General features: G+C 38.3%; 1 protein-coding gene across 7 annotated transcripts in view; it reads left to right on the top strand.

Moving 5' to 3' along the window:
* Positions 1–7,328: 7,328 nt before the first annotated feature.
* zc3h18 (zinc finger CCCH-type containing 18) overlaps positions 7,329–18,294 on the top strand; it is a 31,456-nt gene continuing 20,490 nt past the window's right edge. For 3 of the 7 annotated variants that reach the window (XM_058993600.1, XM_058993601.1, XM_034043198.3), the window contains exons 1-9: positions 7,332–7,519; positions 9,099–9,808; positions 11,352–11,436; positions 13,552–13,700; positions 14,176–14,268; positions 14,712–14,869; positions 15,049–15,081; positions 15,393–15,507; positions 15,617–15,969. In XM_058993600.1, coding sequence (XP_058849583.1) covers positions 9,116–9,808; positions 11,352–11,436; positions 13,552–13,700; positions 14,176–14,268; positions 14,712–14,869; positions 15,049–15,081; positions 15,393–15,507; positions 15,617–15,969 — 1,679 coding nt within the window. In that variant the 5' untranslated portion in view covers positions 7,332–7,519; positions 9,099–9,115. The other 4 variants (XM_058993603.1, XM_034043200.3, XM_058993602.1 and 1 more) reach the window with 3 other exon arrangements.

Below are 18,294 nucleotides of genomic sequence, written 5' to 3'. Positions count from 1 at the left end.
TTTATCAAGGTAATTGTGATAATGATTTAAAGAGTTGATACTGTTTATTATTACTGTGATATGCAAACACTAGCTTTTGTAAAACCCCAGAAGTCCCTTCTTCAGATGTAAGTGTTAATATACCGAAATGTTCAGATTTTTTGAACAATACAATTCTGAAATTTCATAAAGCAATCCATTCCTATGGTAAATGAAAGGGGTGCTGAAAAGTGACATATAGCAGCAAATGTGACACAAAGTAACAGTAGTAACAACAAAAGAACCAGTAATATAAGGTGCACTGTAGCCTATATTATTTTGCCCGCTGTGAAAAATCAGACCCCACGATTGTAAGATTAACATTCATACAGTTTACATAAGATTGAAAGTCCTTGTTTGGATTTACTGAATGATTAATAGAATCAAATTGGTTTCTGCTTCCCAAATGCTAAGTATCCTGTTTTATTTGAAATGCGTAGGCAAGAGGGAAACAAAGTTGACAATAAAATCAAAGCTGCCATATCCCACATTGTCCTTTTTAGTTTTATATTAAAACATGTTTGTTTTGTGTCTTCTTTCTTATGCATGTTAGCCTTTTGAGAACGTAACTTCAGCATAAGTCAGCATTGTTTACTTCCCAGTTTGTTTACATTCCCAAAAGGTAGCTTTAGCCATACGGCTATAAGCTTCCAAATAGTTAACACTATTTTATAATAAATTGTATAACAACAATGAAACATCAGTCAAATACTTTGATTAATACAACACTTCTTTTAATGGATCAATAGAAAAATGAAACACAGTAAACATAAACTGTAAAATGATGGTATAATACACACAATATTTAACTTTATAACATAATTTATAGCGTGTTAGGCTTTATAAATTATATATTTTTTGTCTGTTTGATTTTTGTTTTTTTGGAGAGATCTGCCTATGGATGATATCTAAGTTACAGTCAATACAATTTTATTATTCAATTTTCCCATTTCCCATTTAAATCTAAAGATGGTCTCGCATACTGTTGACACCATCGCACAGCACCAAGGTAGGTGCGCCATCTAGTGGAAAATCTCTGAAATGCATACATTTAAAACTGCATTGCAAGGATGTCAAGATAGTATTAGTGACAGAACCCAAATACATGTCAGTCGCGTTTTACCGTCCTTGTATTAAGAATCAAATAAAGCCCAACTATCTATCTATCTATTATTGTTGAGCTTCTTTTGGGATGGGCTGCAATGGATAAAGCAGGGGGTGCTATACTTGCCTGTAGAAGAAGGAGGACAGGGACTGATGGACATAAGAAGCAGAATAACAGCTTTTAGACTCCAGTCGCTTCAGAGGCTGCTGTACTGTCAAGAATCACTACCCTGGAGAACAGTGGCTTTTGCTTTCCTTCGTTTAGTAGGGAGGTTGAATTTTGATAGGCATCTGTTCTTATTAGATGGTGGAAAGTTAAATCTCTCGGTCTCGGGGGATGCTGAATGCTTGGAAGGTTTTTAGAACTAACAGAGATTTGAAGTCTGTAGGGTTGTATTGGTTGCTTGAAGAGCCTCTAATTTATAATTCAGCGTTAAAATGCAATCTTTTAGAATCAAAGAGTTTTGTTTTACTTTTAATTTCCAGAGGAGTAGTGGTCGGTGATTTAATTAATATTGATAAACGAGCCTGGAAAACTGCAGAATCACTAGCAAGTGAGCTGGGTGTGAGATCAGTGCGTGTGATGGAGGGGTTTTTAGTGCAGCTGAAAGCTGTTTTGCCTGCAGAGATGTTACAGCAGATGAGTCAGTTATTCTTAGGAAAAAGCCAGCTGGAGACAGAACCGCCAGAGTTGGACCTGCAAGTTGAACCTGCAGTAGGGCAGACCACTGATACCCCAGGGCACATCCTAAAGTTTGGAGAAGGATATAAGGTTCAGTTCGGGGGGATACAAAAAAAAGAAATGTATCGGATGTGTGTGAAAGTGTTGCATTTTCAAAATTTAAAAAACCTGCCTGATACACATTGGCGAAAGAGGCTACAGGTAGAGGACTCCATCACCCCTGCATGGAGGAATCTGTATAGATCACCAGTTCCTAAGAGAGTGGGGGATCTACAGTGGAGAATATTGCATACCATTGTGGCCACCAACTCATTTCTCTCCATCATTCAGCCGGGGGGAGGAGATACATGTCAGTTTTGCTCGATAAGGGAAACAGTTTTTCATTGTTATTTATTTTGTGGTCGGTTAAAGCCTTTGTTTGAGTTATTGAATGATTTGTTTCGTGAATTGGGTCTGAGTTTTACTCAAACTACTTTTATTTTTGGGGTGAAGAATGCTAAAGGAAATAAAAATCTTTGTCAATTGGCAAATTTTCTACTGGGCCAGGCAAAAATGGCAATTTTGAAAAGTAGGAAGAATAAAATGAATGGAGTTTTAACTGATGCGGTAATACCTATTTTTAAAGTGTTGGTAATCTCAAGAATTAAAGTTGATTTTACTTTTTATAAATTGGTGCACCAGCTAGAAAAGTTTCAGGCAATTTGGGCAATTGGGGAGGTGGTGTGTTTGGTGGAAGATGATAATTAAAAAATGTGTTTGTAATTGTTGTAATGGAGGGTTTTGTATGGACATTTGTGCTATTTGTTTTGTAATGTTAATATTGTTTTGATTGATTGAAATAAATCAATCAATCAAAACAATATTAAAAAATAAATATCTATCTATCTATCTATCTATCTATCTATCTATCTATCTATCTATCTATCTATATATATATATATATATATATATATATATATATATATATATATATGTAACAAATTAATGCAGGTACCCTTCACACGTGATTTCCGACCGTCGACAATTTTCTGATACAAAGCCCATCTCTTCAATGTTACAATGTACTTGTTTATCCTTTTTTCTCGCATGACAAAACTGTGCCGTTTACACAGCACTTCCTCCAATTTCAGATGACGAAAATGCAGCAAAAACAAAGCAAACGAGACCAGCTATGGTAATGTACAAGTTAATCATTGAACAGTTTTAGATACTGTGATGCATTTTTTTTGTTTTTAAATCTGTGATCTTTAGTTGCTTTTGTGCATTTTCGTTTGCAAGTGAACTGTGACATCAGGGCCTTATTGAGCACTATATTCTGCAATTTTGAATACTGCCTTTGGATATTGTTTTAATTATCTAAACTTTTTTTGTATCTTTTGCATTGTCTTTTATAGGCAGTTCTGTGCATGAGTAACATTTTGATTTCATTTTGCTGTTGGGTCGCGTTAAATTTTACATACTGCTACAATACGTACCGGATTTAAATGTAAGTTCAAGTACTGTATTACAGTCCACGTGTCCACAGTCGGCTCAAGTTTTGGCAACACTTTAAGAATCATATTGTGCTGAATTAAAATACTTATTCTGTTGAAAATAGAGTACTGTACCAACAAAACCAGTACAGTGCATCTAAATGGAAGCCTACTTAAAACACAGTCCTTTCAGCTATGTATTTTTGACATCGTGTATTTTTTGTGTTCCCTGAAAAAACTGACAAGAGTTGGAATGGGCCAAAATGAAATAATCAGATATGCGTCACACGCGTTTAACCATCAAGTGGATTTCTGAGCCTTAGAGCCAGGTTTACAATACACGATTTTTTCAATCGGGAGACGCAGCGCCACGCACACGTACCGATTGAGCTACGATTTCTCACTGTAGATCGGGGGATTGCAAGCTACACACACTACACGAGATATATTGTCGCGGACTGCGCCTATTTTCATTGCAGAATCGTAGACATCATTCGGGAGAATCATGGACTCAAGCGAGGAGCCGATCGCTGTTGTCTGTGCATTGTTTTGCACAGAAAAAAGAAGAAAACGCGGAGAAGATCCATTTGGACGCGCAGTTGGCTTATGTAGATTTTGCTATTAATATTTTTCTCTGATATGAAAAATATTCTCATTAAAAAAAATATTTTACTTGCTTCCAAACTGGTTTCACTATGACGGTACACAAGCATGGCTTTAAGAATTCAAGATTCTTTAAAATCCATTTCTGCCTGGAAGTGAGGTCTTTTGCCCCACTCCCACTATGTGTGACGAGGTTTCGGCAGCTTTCCCTATTGTGTCCACAGAGAGGATGCTTTTGTTTGGACTTCTACCACTGACCTAAAATAAATATAAATACATATTACAGTATAATGCTTCATATGTATATAATTGAAAGCATACAGTCATGCATTTTGAATATGTAGGTACTACGTGTGTATAAGAGGACCGTGGATAGTGCTAATTTCATACTCTGCAAATTCCAGCACGAGAATTTATACTTCAGGGCCATAGACTGCTGCACAAATGTTCAATATTGCGATAAAAACAAACAAAAACCGTTTATAACAGTTATAACATTATAGCGATGCCAATATTTATTTCCTTGACGTCTGTGCTCTGAACCGAGTCGAGGTGCATCCAAAATAACAAAATCGAATCTGTTCAAAAAGCGCAACACTCGCTCGTAGTACAAAATATTTATTGGATTAAGATTGGCGTGTGAGATTGGCCGTCAAGTGATTTTCATCAGAATACCAAATTCTGATGAATAATTTGAAGACTTTTATAAATGTTTTGTACTACGAGCGAGTGTTGCGCTTTTGAACAGACTCTATAACTTTAATAGTAGCCACTACAAGTTTGTTAAGGTTTAAATATGCCACAACGTAATCTAAATTCTCTCTATTTCACACACACAGACGTGCAGCCCTCCTCCTCGTATTTAGCAATACAAGCATACAGCAGGGGTTTGAAAGGGATATCGAGAGACTGTAGAAACGATTGCCATGAGAGCATACACTACCACACACAGTATCTGCTTAGGCGTTAACAAGTTATAACAATTATTTACTTAGGTACCCGAAGTTCCAAAGCAATTTCCCTCGATCTTTGTTCCTTCAATGAGCTATCATGATAGGAAATGTCACTTATGTCAAAGACAAACGGGAGTTCCTACCACATCTCCACCATCCTTTCCTCTATTTTGAAGATCCACACCTCGGGGCACAGACTTTCTCTTCGTCGCCATTGCTGCTAGCTTGTCCTATTGGCTACTGGCAGCATTCGTCAAGAAATCGTCCCGTAGCCCCTCACACATTTCACAAATTGCTTTGTCGGGGACTAAAGTTTTCTGACATGTTAAATTTGTCGGGATGTCGTAAGAGCGCCGGGAGATCGCAGAAGCCATTATCGGGGCAAAAAAAACCGAAATCAATATGCAATTTAGCAAATAAATTCCGTACTTTATGCGTCTCATGTAAAGCATTCTAAAACGCTAAAACGCGCTTCGCTGCAAATCGCCCTGTCTGCCTTCTTTCGATTGATGTAATGCAATCGTCTTCCGACAAACAGCGCACCAATACTATAGAAAGCCTAGGTGTCCAGCTATCTGCACATACAGATCTGGTTGCCGTACTGCTGATCTGTTCAATGCAAAACTCAAACAAAAATGTCCAGTATACCGCACAGTTGCAACGAGGAGGCGTCCGGGTTTGTTAATACCTGCCACCCGGACACAGATGCCAATACCCAGACTGTCCGGGTCAAACCCGCACACTGTATGCCCAGTGTTGCTGTAATTAAGTAAAATATTTGGCATCACGTTTTCAAGGCAGACCTCGCAGCTAGAAATGCTGTAAACGTGGCTTGTGAACTTCTGGAGCATATGTGTGGTCGCGTTGTGTCTGTGGTGGCTTCTGATGTGGATGGTGTTTTTACAGCGAATGTGTTGTGTCGCCCCAGTAAAAATCGCGTCGTGTCTGGTGTGTGAAGGCTTTTAAGGCGGGACTTACGGTTAAAGGCATGTACTATTGGCTACCGCAGTAGGCCATCACTGTGGGAAGGCAGGGTTAACATTTTTAAATGATCATGAGAACACTATAGGAAAGTTCTAAGGAGATCACTACAGAGGACATAACATCCCCCATTTTTAGCTGAAACCTCCCGCAGTAGAGCTAGAAATGTGGAGAGACAGGAGGATCAGAAATGTCGATATGTCGCACCAAATGCCAAGCAGTTTGCTCGCATCCTTAAACTGCTATACATAATTATTTACAAACTTGTACAAGCTGCTGCATAATTGTATAATCCCAGTTACCAGTGCAGCCTGAAGCAGAACATTTTTTTCTGTGCTTTGACCTCGTTCGGGCTCGGTGAAATACAAAATAAATAAAAAACGAAACAAATAATAATAATAAAAACATTCTATGTAATATATTTCGATTTTTATTCATTTATTTATTTATGTGTTTATTTCGTTATTTATTTGTTTATTTGATATGATACAGTATGCGAATTTGCAAGAGCATCGTGTGTGGTACTTATTATGGTAACAAAGTTTTGAAGAAGCCTGTTGTCTTCTTTAAAATCACGCAGTGTTGGATTATTAGTAAAGGAAGTAAATTACATGATTAATTGAGAGTGATCTTATCTTTATTTATTAACTGGAAACCAGGAATACTCTACACTGAAGGTACTTAGTTTCAATAGCGTATGTTAGGAATATATATTTGTGGCGTTGCTCGGGTCGGGTATGCAAATATTAAGGGGCTCGGTCTGGTTCAGATTTTGTTTGGTCGGGTCGGGTTCGGATCGTGTTTTAAATTTAGGCCAAGCAGACCTCTACTTTGAGGTACCACAAACAGTGCAAATGTCTAGGAAAAGATCGGTTGGCAGCACTAATTCTAATAAACATGCATTATCACATGGATATTGAATAACGAGGTTGTTGAAAGTTTCATAAGAAAAAAATTCATGCCGGCTCTTTTCGACGATTTATGAGAAAACCAATCCATAATGATATATACAGCTAGCTAGAATGCACCCACGTCATAAACTATTCAAAATAAAGAATAGTCTGTACAATAAATGTCAAAATGTTGTTTACTTTAGAGGTGTTTCCTATCAGGTAATATCCCCCATGACAGTCTTGACCTGTTCACCCTCCCCTTTTCATGAGTCTGGATCCGCCCCTGTACATTTGTTTATCAATGATAATAAATTAATATTTTAACTTTAATATGGCTCATAAGCAATTTTTATAAGTGACCAACACCGTCAGGGTCGACACTTATACGTTTTAACTCCTTGCACTAGGACGTATACAAAAACTAAAACTTTTAGGGGGGGGGGGCTGTCGGCCAAACAGCCTACAGTACAATGCGTGCAGCACAAAATGTGTGATTTAGTTACTATTCACAACATATATAGAAAAAAGAAAAAACATAACTCCGTTCATACTTTTTTCTTTTTACACAGGCGACCTTGTTTTTTCATTCTGTGGTTATTCAGAAATTGGTAATCCTTAAGGCGGACTCTGTCGTGCCTTGATGACGTCACGGCAATGGCCGCTCTGTTAGTGTAGAGCAGGGGTTATGATTCTGTCCGTAAAACAAAATTATTTCAATAATTACATTGTTTCTACTTCAAACTCTGAAGCCGAGAGACGGGATAACAACAACGCCCAGTAATCCTGTCTCAATAGACGTACAGGTTGGAAACGGTAAAGAATGTCCACAGCTCTCTAGAATTAATTTTGTACAGGGGGAGGTCTGTATTGTTGATGGAGGGAAGCATGGCTGATATTTACAGAACGCTAATTAGAATGCAAAAGCTGTATGTAATTTCGTTAAAAAGTAGCATCTTGGAGAGGTAAGTTCATCAGGTTGTAAATGCACGTAGATTACATGCAAAATGCACCACGATATGGAGCGATGTTAGGTTGTTCCTCTCGGCGTACCGTAGTTTTGGGGCCTGTTTTATATTTTATGTTTCAAAGACGGGCTTTCTTGGTTTATGTATCATTAAACGTAATTTGATTTCGTAATCATGAACTTTATGTTACAAATATAGGGACAGTTCTGTCGGTGTATCATTTCTTGGGTGTTTATGTACCTCACCGCAGACGCCTTGCAGTCTAAACAATACAACCAATTAATTTTGTTGTTTAAATTTTGCCAACATTGTAGTTAACATATACGATTGAAATATATAATGTATTGCCCTTATAATGCATAACAAAGTAATTCACGATTATATTGTTTTCTTCTTTTGACAGTGATCTATCAGCTTCTCTGTGTACATCTTCCTAACATAAAGCAAAGTTGCTAAGTAATAAAGAAAATGCTCTGCATAACACGATCACAGATTTTAAAGTGGACGTATGTTTTTAGGTACACAATAAATAAATAAATAAATAAATGTTAGCCAATAGTAGATAAGTATTTTGGGTAACAGAGGTTCCATATCGCAGTTGTACAGTCGATATGCAAAAACTGCTACTTGACCTGACATTTTTGTTGTTATGCTTTCTTAGAAGTAAGTAATTTGACTTGTCGCATCTATACATCTATTGCAGTAGTTCAGTCAATATCGAGGATGAAACCTATAGTTCATTGTTCTTTGTTGTACAGTCTGTTCGTTTAGGAGCATTAGAGTCACCTGCCCCAGAACATGTTACTGTAACTGCTGCAGGAACTGTAGATATACTGCAGAAAATAACTTTCACACACCATGGTTTAACTCTGTATCACACGTTTTGTAGCTTTGTAGTAGTAAGATTTTTGTAAGTGGTCTCTCCAGGGTTAATTAGTTACTTGGTCATTTGAACAAATACAATTAAGGGTTTGGAATCCTGCATTTTCATTAAAATATGATTTTCTTTTTAATCATTATACGATTATGATATTTTTTATTTTGTTTCTGGATTGACGACAATGGAGACTTTCTGGCTGTCCACAGTGAGAATAGCACAGGCAGTCCTCAAGTCTGTGCTGGAGGGGCAAGCTCCCTGTACATCCAATACCTGGCATCTCTGTGCCAAATTGTGGGGTGGTTTTTGTAATGTGTAGTGGCTTACTGCCCACTGAAGGCAAAGGTGAGCCTACCATAATAATTTCACATTATCTGAACCATGTAACCTCCTTATAACAATATGTTTGGTTTTTTTTGCACATACAGGCATTCAAATGGCTATGGGTGTAGGTTATGGTACTTTTTTATGCCGGTGCATCTAATTTTTATTTTCCAGCCGTGGCAGGTGGGTTTGTATGTTTGTGACACACTTGCCTTTTTTATTGCAGAATAACCTCCTCTACCAATGGATGTGCCTGAAAGTCCAAATCATGACCCAAAATCCCCAGATGCGGAAGAGCAACAAATCTCCGACAGCGAACTCCTGAAGGATGATCTCTGTGATGAGGAGGGTGGCAGAGACTCAGACCTAGAGGATGAGGAGGGCGAGCAGGTCTCTGATCGCGAGGAAGAGGAGCCGGAGATGGTGGATTCAGAGCAGGAGGGGGAGATAAATCGATCGGAGGAAGAGGAAGATATAGGCAGCGAGGCAGAGGTGCACAGTGAGGCCAAATCTCAGGACTCTGATAACGAGCAGGGCCAGGAAAAGGTTGTTTCACCTGTTAATAGGGAAGAGGGAGAGGAGGAAGGAGATGAGGAGCGGGTGACAGTAGAGGAGCAGGAGCATGAGGAAGAAGATAGGGTGAACAATCTGAAAGATTTGAAGGATGAGTCCTCCTCTGTGAATCGAGACTTGGATGAGCACGAACTAGATTATGATGAGGAGGTACCGGAAGAACCGAGCACTGTGGTACCTGGAGAGGAGGGAGAGGAAGAGGATGAGGAGGAGGAAGATGAGGAGCCGAAAAAAAGTCTGAAGGAAGAGACGGCAGCCAAAAAAATGGAACAACAGAAGCCCCCCGAAAAGGGCCAGAGAGATTCCTTCAGGGATAAAAAGAAAGATGAAGATGATGGGGAAATTGATGAAGGTGAAATCGATGTAAGTGAATATCTCTTTATTCCAAGTGTTACTAATGCTGTCTTTAGGAACCACAAGGGATTGTAGTCCCTGTTAATCCACACTCTGTCATGATTATGAATTCAGCATGCTGATACAAAGTTGTTTTCTAGGGATCATTGCCTTACTGCTACCATTAGATTAATGTTTTTTAATTTGTTCCCAGAAGTTAATATTAGAATATCTTACCAGCATATTTACGTATATTGAGAGTTCTGAAATCTATACCTTGAATAGTCTGTTAATGCTAGATGATTAGTAAAGTTGTTGGTCTTGAGACACATTACTAATGAGTATACTCCTATAACATGTTTGGGAACTATTTTAATGATCTTAACTATGATAGATTAAAATACCGCTGCCCTTTAACTGAACCACTTAAGTACAATAACATTACAATGGAAAGAGGTCAGCGTTAGTCTCACGCAGGGCTCGGAGGAGGACAAATATATACTGCAGCACGTTGAGTTCTTGCTGGCAAACTAACTGCAATAAATGTCTTCCTTTCATGCAGTTCAGTAATTAAGTCTGCTATGTTGCATGCAGGGGTAGAGACAGCATGTGGCACTTTGCTTATTAAAACTCATTAAGGATGTTTTAACAGCCATTGATGGCTACTTATCCCTAGTTAGTATTTGTCCCCTCCCCCCAAGTCTTCTTTTTGCTGGCTGGCATTTTGAGAATTTTTTTTTTTAAAAAGCCATACTGCTGTTGTCTCTGACAGAGTGGGGACTGATACCTAGTATAATTGTATAATTACATGGCAAAATCCCCTCCAAGCCCCTGCACGTACATTTTATATTCATTCTACGCTCACATACTGTAGTATTTGGAGGTTGAAGCTAACGAAAAATAGATCTTCTGGTGAGCTGACCATTGAAACAGCATGGATGTGTCTTGGTTTTATTAAGTCTCACCAAGTCCTTAGGAGACCATAAATATTTAAGGTACCCTTTTAAATGATTTTCTCATTGAGTTGCTGTGAACAACTGAAAGATTCTTCGTGGATTCCAATCAAATGACATTTACCATCTTTTTATGTTCTCCACAATCAATGTCTTCTAAATAATTCATAGGAGAATAGGTTTGTATTTTCTGCATTATAAATCAGAATGGCAGAGAGTCGTTGTTACCAGTTATGTTCCACGTCGTAATATAGGTTTAACTTTAAGCCTAACCAAAATAAATAAATTAACCAGGCAAATGGCCCGACTCCTATAAGGATTCACAGCCCCAGTGACAGGAATGTAGAGCAGGCACCTTTATGTATGTCACAGTTACATTTGTACCTATAGCTAGAGAATCCAAAGTAAAGGCTTTACACAATGACTATCAGAATCTGGGGATTTACATACATAATGTGGATGTAGGGTTATATATTTTAAGCTGTGATGTAAGATCTGAAAGTTCGTACCTAGCTATGTTTTTAAATAATAATCATTGATCGCTGTGAACCAATGCATATTGCTATACAGCTGCTGAAGTGCAGAGAACTGAAAAACTAAATAAACTGTGTTGTTTCCAGGATGACGACCTGGAGGAGGGAGAGGTGAAAGATCCAGCTGACAGGTGGATCAGACCTCGCCGCATCTGCAGGTTTTTCATGAAAGGTACAGGTATTGTGACATTAATGGTAATTTAAATGAGCGAAAACCTAATCATTACAACTGTTGGAAATCTTGACCAAATGTAATGTGACTCTGGGAATATAGACTCCTCTGGCAAAAAGTAATGGTCATCATAGTTAGCCTTGAACTGTCACTTGGATATGGGTGTCCAGGGTTCTCCCCAGGCCTTTTCAGCCAGGTGGACCGCCCGGCAAAGTGGCTGTCACCGCCCGGCTGAAAAAACCCGATCCGCCCGTCTTGCAGATGCTACTGTGCCTTTAACAATAAGGACTGATTGCGCTTCTAGCAGACTAGATTACCTGCACGCTGCTGGGTGAAAAAAAAAATCTTGGAACCACATGACAGCTGTGTTACGTCTTGACACAACATTTAATCAATCAGAGAGTTTAAGGGGTGGGTTTTCTGTGCTAAGCACTTTGAGAAGCTAAAACATTGAAAATGACTGCTAAACATAAATATAACCAATTATTTTTCAAACTCAAAAATAGTAACAATGAATGCAGGGGGTCAAAATAAGCCGGCGATTGGTGCAGTCCACAGCTTAATACTATATTTGCGCCGGCTACTTTATAAAAACAATATTAAGATTATTTTCGGGTATTATCATTCAGTCCATTTTTTGTCTGATTAATGTACTGTTAGGTGATATATAGTACATAACAGCTATACTTATGCACCCAGGAAAAAAAGCGTATTCCTTTTGTTGTGCTTTCGTAACAATATGTACCCAGGTGATTGTGAGAGATATTGGGGGTTCATATATAGAGGCTGTACGCCTTTAAGAAGAAAAGCGAGATGTCAGCTGACATACAAATGCTTAAGTGCTGAGGTGCTAGATTATTACTCTGGTTTCATGCAACAGTTATGGTGACCAAACGTGTGTGAATACTGTTGTGTTTAAAAAAAAAAAAAAAAAGTGCATTAACAAAATGCCCTGAAAACTTAACATAAAGAAAACAATTTAAATGAAGCAATAAGCTTCAATAATTAAGCTAAAAGGAAAGTGAAAAGGTTACTGTTTGCTTTATTTATTTTTTATTGTGAACTCCAATAACCCTACTTTATCTTTCCCCAGTCAAATCGTAGAGTGCCTAAATAAGCATGTTAATTTACCATATTAAAAAACAGTAATGAAAAAGAAAATGTAGAACATACAAAAGCGCAACCAGATATAGTCATCGAAAGACAACACATTATTCAAATTCTTTGTTGTATTATATATTTAAGGTAAAGCAAGTTTATTTTTCCGTTAAGTGCTTCCGGCTATAATGTTCTGCCGCCCGGCTTTACAGAATTCCTGGAGAGAACCCTGGTGTCATTGTGGTCATACGACTTACTGGTTACAAGATGATAAAGACCTAACTTTTTAGAGATTGGTTTCACAATTGGTAAACAAGTGTTTTCTACGATTCTCTGAAGCTACCTGTGAAAGCCTCTCTGATTTAATAGTTTGGGATATGTAAATATTGTATTCTACAGTCAAATTTAGAAAGGTAATGCATCAATAACAACTGTTTTGACTACATGTCTCAATTTAACACTGTGGCATGTTGTATTGGAATGGATGCAATCGTAAATGTTTTGGTGACTTTTTGACTTCTGATCCAATGTGGTTGCCACATTGAGGTCCTCTGACTTTCTGTGAGTTTGTGTGGTGCAGATGGCACTCTTTGAGATGTTGTCCCTGATGGGCACACCATTACTATTTAGATTTAGTTTTTAAAATGAAAGAAAATGCAAAATAGACTTTAATCTCTTAAGCTCTCAACTCAAAGTGCCTACATAGCTGTTTAAACAAGGCTTGCTTAAAAAAATGTAATTTCCTTTCTGCCTATTAAATGTATTCTGTTTAAAAGGGTAATATTTTTGGGTTCCATAATGTTAAAAGTATTGTATCCCTTTTGGTTTTATAAATACATTTTACTAATTTAAAGTGGTTGAACCAAGTAATTGGACAAAATAATTATGTACAAGGTCTTTTTTTTATTCCACTTGTTTTCTTTTATTTAATCAAGTTGACCTGGCAATAAAAATCCATTATAATGTAATTTCTATGCAATAGCGTGCTAATCATTGTCTTTCTGTTTAAATGTTTAGGTAATTGCACCTGGGGGATGAATTGCAGATTTATTCATCCTGGGGTAAATGATAAAGGAAATTATTCTCTCATTGCCAAACCTGACCCCTTCTCTCCTAATGGGGGCCCTACTGCAGGACCTCACCCACTCATGCCAGCAAATCCATGGGTATGCATGTTAATATGACTCCCAAAATACATAGGATTGCAACTAAAAACATTTTACTTACTAGCACTAATCATGGACTGCATAATGTTACTTTTGGTACCATAGCCTGTAGGAATACAACCAGCTGTAAATGTCAGTACAAGAGCCTGTTGCCAAAGTTTTACTTGTCTGAGCGACAGAAATAATGATTATTTGAGAGATCTTTTCAGTTGATGTGAAACAAAAAAGGCATGATAATTGGGTGTCAGTGCACAATGCAACACTAGAGTTTTCAGAATAGGCATTTTTCTTGAATTTTTAGAAACAGTGGAGAATGGTAGAGAACATAATTGGATATTAAGTAAATTAATTAAATATTAAGTTTCAACTGTAAACCAGCAGGTGGCGATAGTATACTTTCTCAAGCCTTTTGAAATTAAAAAAACAAAAAAGTTTGACATCAGTGCATCATGTTTCCCTTTGCTGTGCATTGTAGGGAGGACCAGCAGCTGAAGAAATCCTTCCTCCGCCCCCAGTGGAGCCCCCTGCGGAGAGTGCTTGGGAAAGGGGGCTCAGACACGCTAAAGAGGTAACCACTGCATCCAGCACAGACTGCTCAACTAGAAAAAGAAATCTACTTTTTTGTACTTCACATACGTCTTTTCAGCATTTTTTTTTTATGTAGAACTTGTGTGATATTGTGACCTTTGCAACCCTGATTCCACATAGTTCTATATTTTAATATGGCGATGGAGTCAACAGTTGAAAGTTTATAGCCTAAATATTATGAAAATCGTAGCAATTGAAAAAGACTTCTTGGCAAAATGTTTGCCATTAAATTCATGAAGTTTATTTTTGTGGTTCTAAAGTAAAGCCATTGTATTAAAACTTCAAAACCAGAGTTGACCTGCTTTTGAAAGCATTTGTAAAATTGGCCGAGCAAGCTAGAATAAAAACAGTGATATAGTGCCCTCCATTCCCTAGTAAAGCTGGGCTGAACAAGGTTTAATTAGTTTACCATTTCTTTCGCAGGTTCTAAAGAAAGCAACAATACGAAAAGAGCAGGAGCCCGATTTCGAGGAGAAAAGGTTTAACGTCACCATTGGAGAGGATGAGAGGGATTTTGACAAAGAGAATGATTTCTTTAGAGAGAGAAGTTACCGAATAACAAGAGAAATCCGGGAACCAGGGTAAGGAAAGCAGAGACACAGAGGAGATGAATTGGGAATTGGTCTTGTCTAATTTGAACTGCTTTGTTTCATTTTGCATTTCACTTCTAGTTGCAAAGGGATTTCCTTGCAATTTACAGCAGTATTGCAGTTTCTGCAGTCTTAATGTTTTGTTTTGTTCTTTCTTAATGCTGCCTCAGTGATATGGAGTACAGGGATACAAGCAGTTATGGGTAAGACTTGCTGAGTTGTTTGTCTTACCATTGTGGTAATATGAGCTTCCACAGAGTGGCACTGAATAAATATTCATACAAATTTGGGTAGAAAATTCTCACATGAAAAACCCATGTTTGTCCCAACACTGTTAACATACTGACAAACACAGTAAATTATCTTGTTTGGTGAAAGCCTTGGAATAAACTTTTTGAATCACCAAGGAAACTTGATGATTCATGATTGACTTGAGATACTTCTTCAAACCTCAGCTTCTTGTTGTCTTTCTTTTAAACAATACTTATTCTCTATTTCTCCTTTTCCCTTTTAGGAATGATCCTTATGCTGATCCCTACTATGACTATGAAATGGAATGCTTATGGAGAGGTGGACAGTATGAGAATTTCAGAGTTCAGTACACAGAAACAGAGCCCTATCCCTACAGGGTAAGTGATGGAAGTGAATAACTAAGCAGTAAAGAAAAAAACGCTGGTGTATTTCGGGTTCTGCGTCCACGACTGTTCAATGATGGAGGTTGACTTTTTTTTGCTTTAGGAAAGAGAGAGGGAGCGGGACACTCGGGATCTTCGAGACCGGCAGCGCGAGAGGGATCGGGAGCGTGAGAGAGACCGAGAGAGGGAACGGCGACAGAGAGAGCGCGAGAGAGAGAAGGAACGAGAGAGGGAAAAGGAGAGGCAGCGCAGGAAAGAGGAGTGGGAGAGGGATCGCCTCAAGAGGGATGAGAAGGAGCGACCACGGGAAAGGAAGAGAGAAGGAGAGAAGGAAAAGGAGAAGGAAAAGGAGAAGGAGAAAGACAAGGACAAGGAGGAGAAGAAGGACAAGGAGGAGAAGAAGGAGAAGGAGAAGGAGAAGGAGAAACCAAAGCCCAGATCACCACCCCCACCAAGGTAAGCATTCCCACAATAATTTTAATAGATTTTCAGCTGATTTTAGACTTTCTGCAAACAGTTTCAGATTTTTCCAAATGGTCTTGCTGTTAAGTCCCACACTGCACCACATTTTCAAGCCCATACATGCAATCACAGACTGCTTTGACAAAATAAACATAAGGGTCTAGTGCAGGGGTGTCCAACCATGGCCCTGGAGGGCCATTCCACTCCAAGTTTAACAGCTAAAATCAGATAATTAACTACTTTAGGGTCTGGACAGAGGTTTAATTGGTTTAATTAAACTATTTAGAACAGCGTTAGAGCAAAGACCAAGACTGGAAGGGCTAACTTTGGCCACCCCTGGTCTAGTACTAACTAATGATCAAAAGCCAGGTTGTAAAAAAGAAGCCTATGTTTAACCCTTTGCGGTCCTATGTCGGACCTGGTGCGACATTGCAATTATTCCTATCCGGTCCAAAAAGACGCAAAAAACGTGTTTCTAGTCGTTTTTTCTCCGGAAAAAGCCGAGAAAACCATTCAATGGCCGAGTGGGAGCGACAGGAGCCGAGACAAGCCGAAAAAAAAAGGGAGTATTTCATGAATAGTCATACTTGCCCCTGGCATCAGATAACGGCGGCCATAAGGAAACAAGCTGGCTGATACTGCATCAGCGCTCAGAGAATATCACAGACATTTGCAGAGCTTTTTTGAGATGTTATAGTAATAAAATAATGACTTGGATCGCATTATTGAGGCGTTTGGTGATAAAACGAGTGATCAGGAGATGATTGATCGTTATGTACGACTATTATTATTATTATTATTATTTATTTCTTGGTATATGTGAAAGCTATAGCGCACAAAAGGGTGGGGCGGGGCTGGAGATGCCTAGTGAGTGCTTTGTTGATATGCAGGGCCTTTTAAACCCGTTTGACTGTGGGAAAAAAAATACTTTTAAACAGCGCGTCTAAAATTAACTGCACGTGTGAAAATAAATTGGACCTGACGCGCCTGACACGCACTTAATAAATGGACTGCAAAGGGTTAAAAACATTCCCTGCATCTGCATCCCTAATATTCTGCAGGGTTTTCAGTTAGTGTTAAGGTGTCCCCCCTCCCACTGGGACATTTTTGAAAAAAGGGATTAAAATGGTGCATTTTTACGCAATTTTGGATGGTTTAAGCATGTGCTTGACTAGTGGTCTGCAACTGTTGCATGAAACTGGCGTTACCGTATTCTGCTGCTGTTAATACAGCACCTCTCTGCACTGAAGCATTTGTCTATCAGCTGACAAGGGGCTCAGCTGATATCCCATCATGCCTGTCTTCTTAAAGGAGTACAGCCTCTATACATGAACCCCCAGCACTTGGGTACATATTTTTACAATATCACAACAAAGGGAATACACTTTTTTGGGGGCACATATGTTTAGCTATTATGTACTATGTATCACCTTACAAGATTGTAAGGTGACAAAAAATTGACTGAATGGTAATACCCGAAAATAATCTTAATATGTTTTAATCAAGTAGCCGGCGCAAATATAGTGTTAGGCAGTGGATTCCGGCAGTCTGCGACTTATTTTGAAAACCCTGATTCCGGCAAGGGCCATTTCAGTTGAAAGACCTGGATCCAGCAGATTTAAGCAGAAACCTAGGGACTGCAAGGAGATTAGCAGTCTGAGGTCTTCAGTGCAAGCACAGAAATGGGGAGCATGCAGTTCAGTCAGTCTTTATTCATAAATATCAAACTTTAAATAGTGCTACATTCTGAAATAGTTTAAGAAATTTAAATTAAGTGACAAGCGGTTTGACTAGAAATCATTTTCGGTTGTCTTCATGTTCTTTGTTAGTATTTCTAAAGTTCAAGTGAAAAAAAAAAATCAACAGAAGTATAAAACTGAAACAAATTCCATACTCCTGAAATATAACCTTTTCTGTGAACTGAATAACAAAGGGGAACGTCCAATAGAGCAGTAGTTCTATAAAACCTTTTGGACCTCGCCCTGCTTCCTCTTGTCTGTTATGTGGCATATTTTTTTCTTTAAAGGTAATATATATATATATATATACATATATATATATATATATACATAGGTTAAGATGTACATGGTATTTCTTTTTCTTTTTTGAACCTTCTCATGATTTTCTGTTCAGAGATACCAGGATATTTAGCAAGTAAGGGGTCTGAGTGAGGAAAAGTGGGCAGTACAATCCCTACCCCTAGTCAGGATACTCATCAATCACCTGAACTATAGTGCTTCATGAAGAACAAAAGTAATTGATAAACTGACAACTCACTAGTTTAATTCTACCATGCTATATGAAGAAGGGGGAAGCTGG

Source organism: Acipenser ruthenus, chromosome 20 (assembly GCF_902713425.1).
Source record: "Acipenser ruthenus chromosome 20, fAciRut3.2 maternal haplotype, whole genome shotgun sequence".
NCBI classification, from domain to species: Eukaryota; Metazoa; Chordata; class Actinopteri; order Acipenseriformes; family Acipenseridae; genus Acipenser; species Acipenser ruthenus.
Note: the sequence above shows the minus strand (reverse complement) of the source record. Positions and strands in the feature narration are given on the sequence as shown.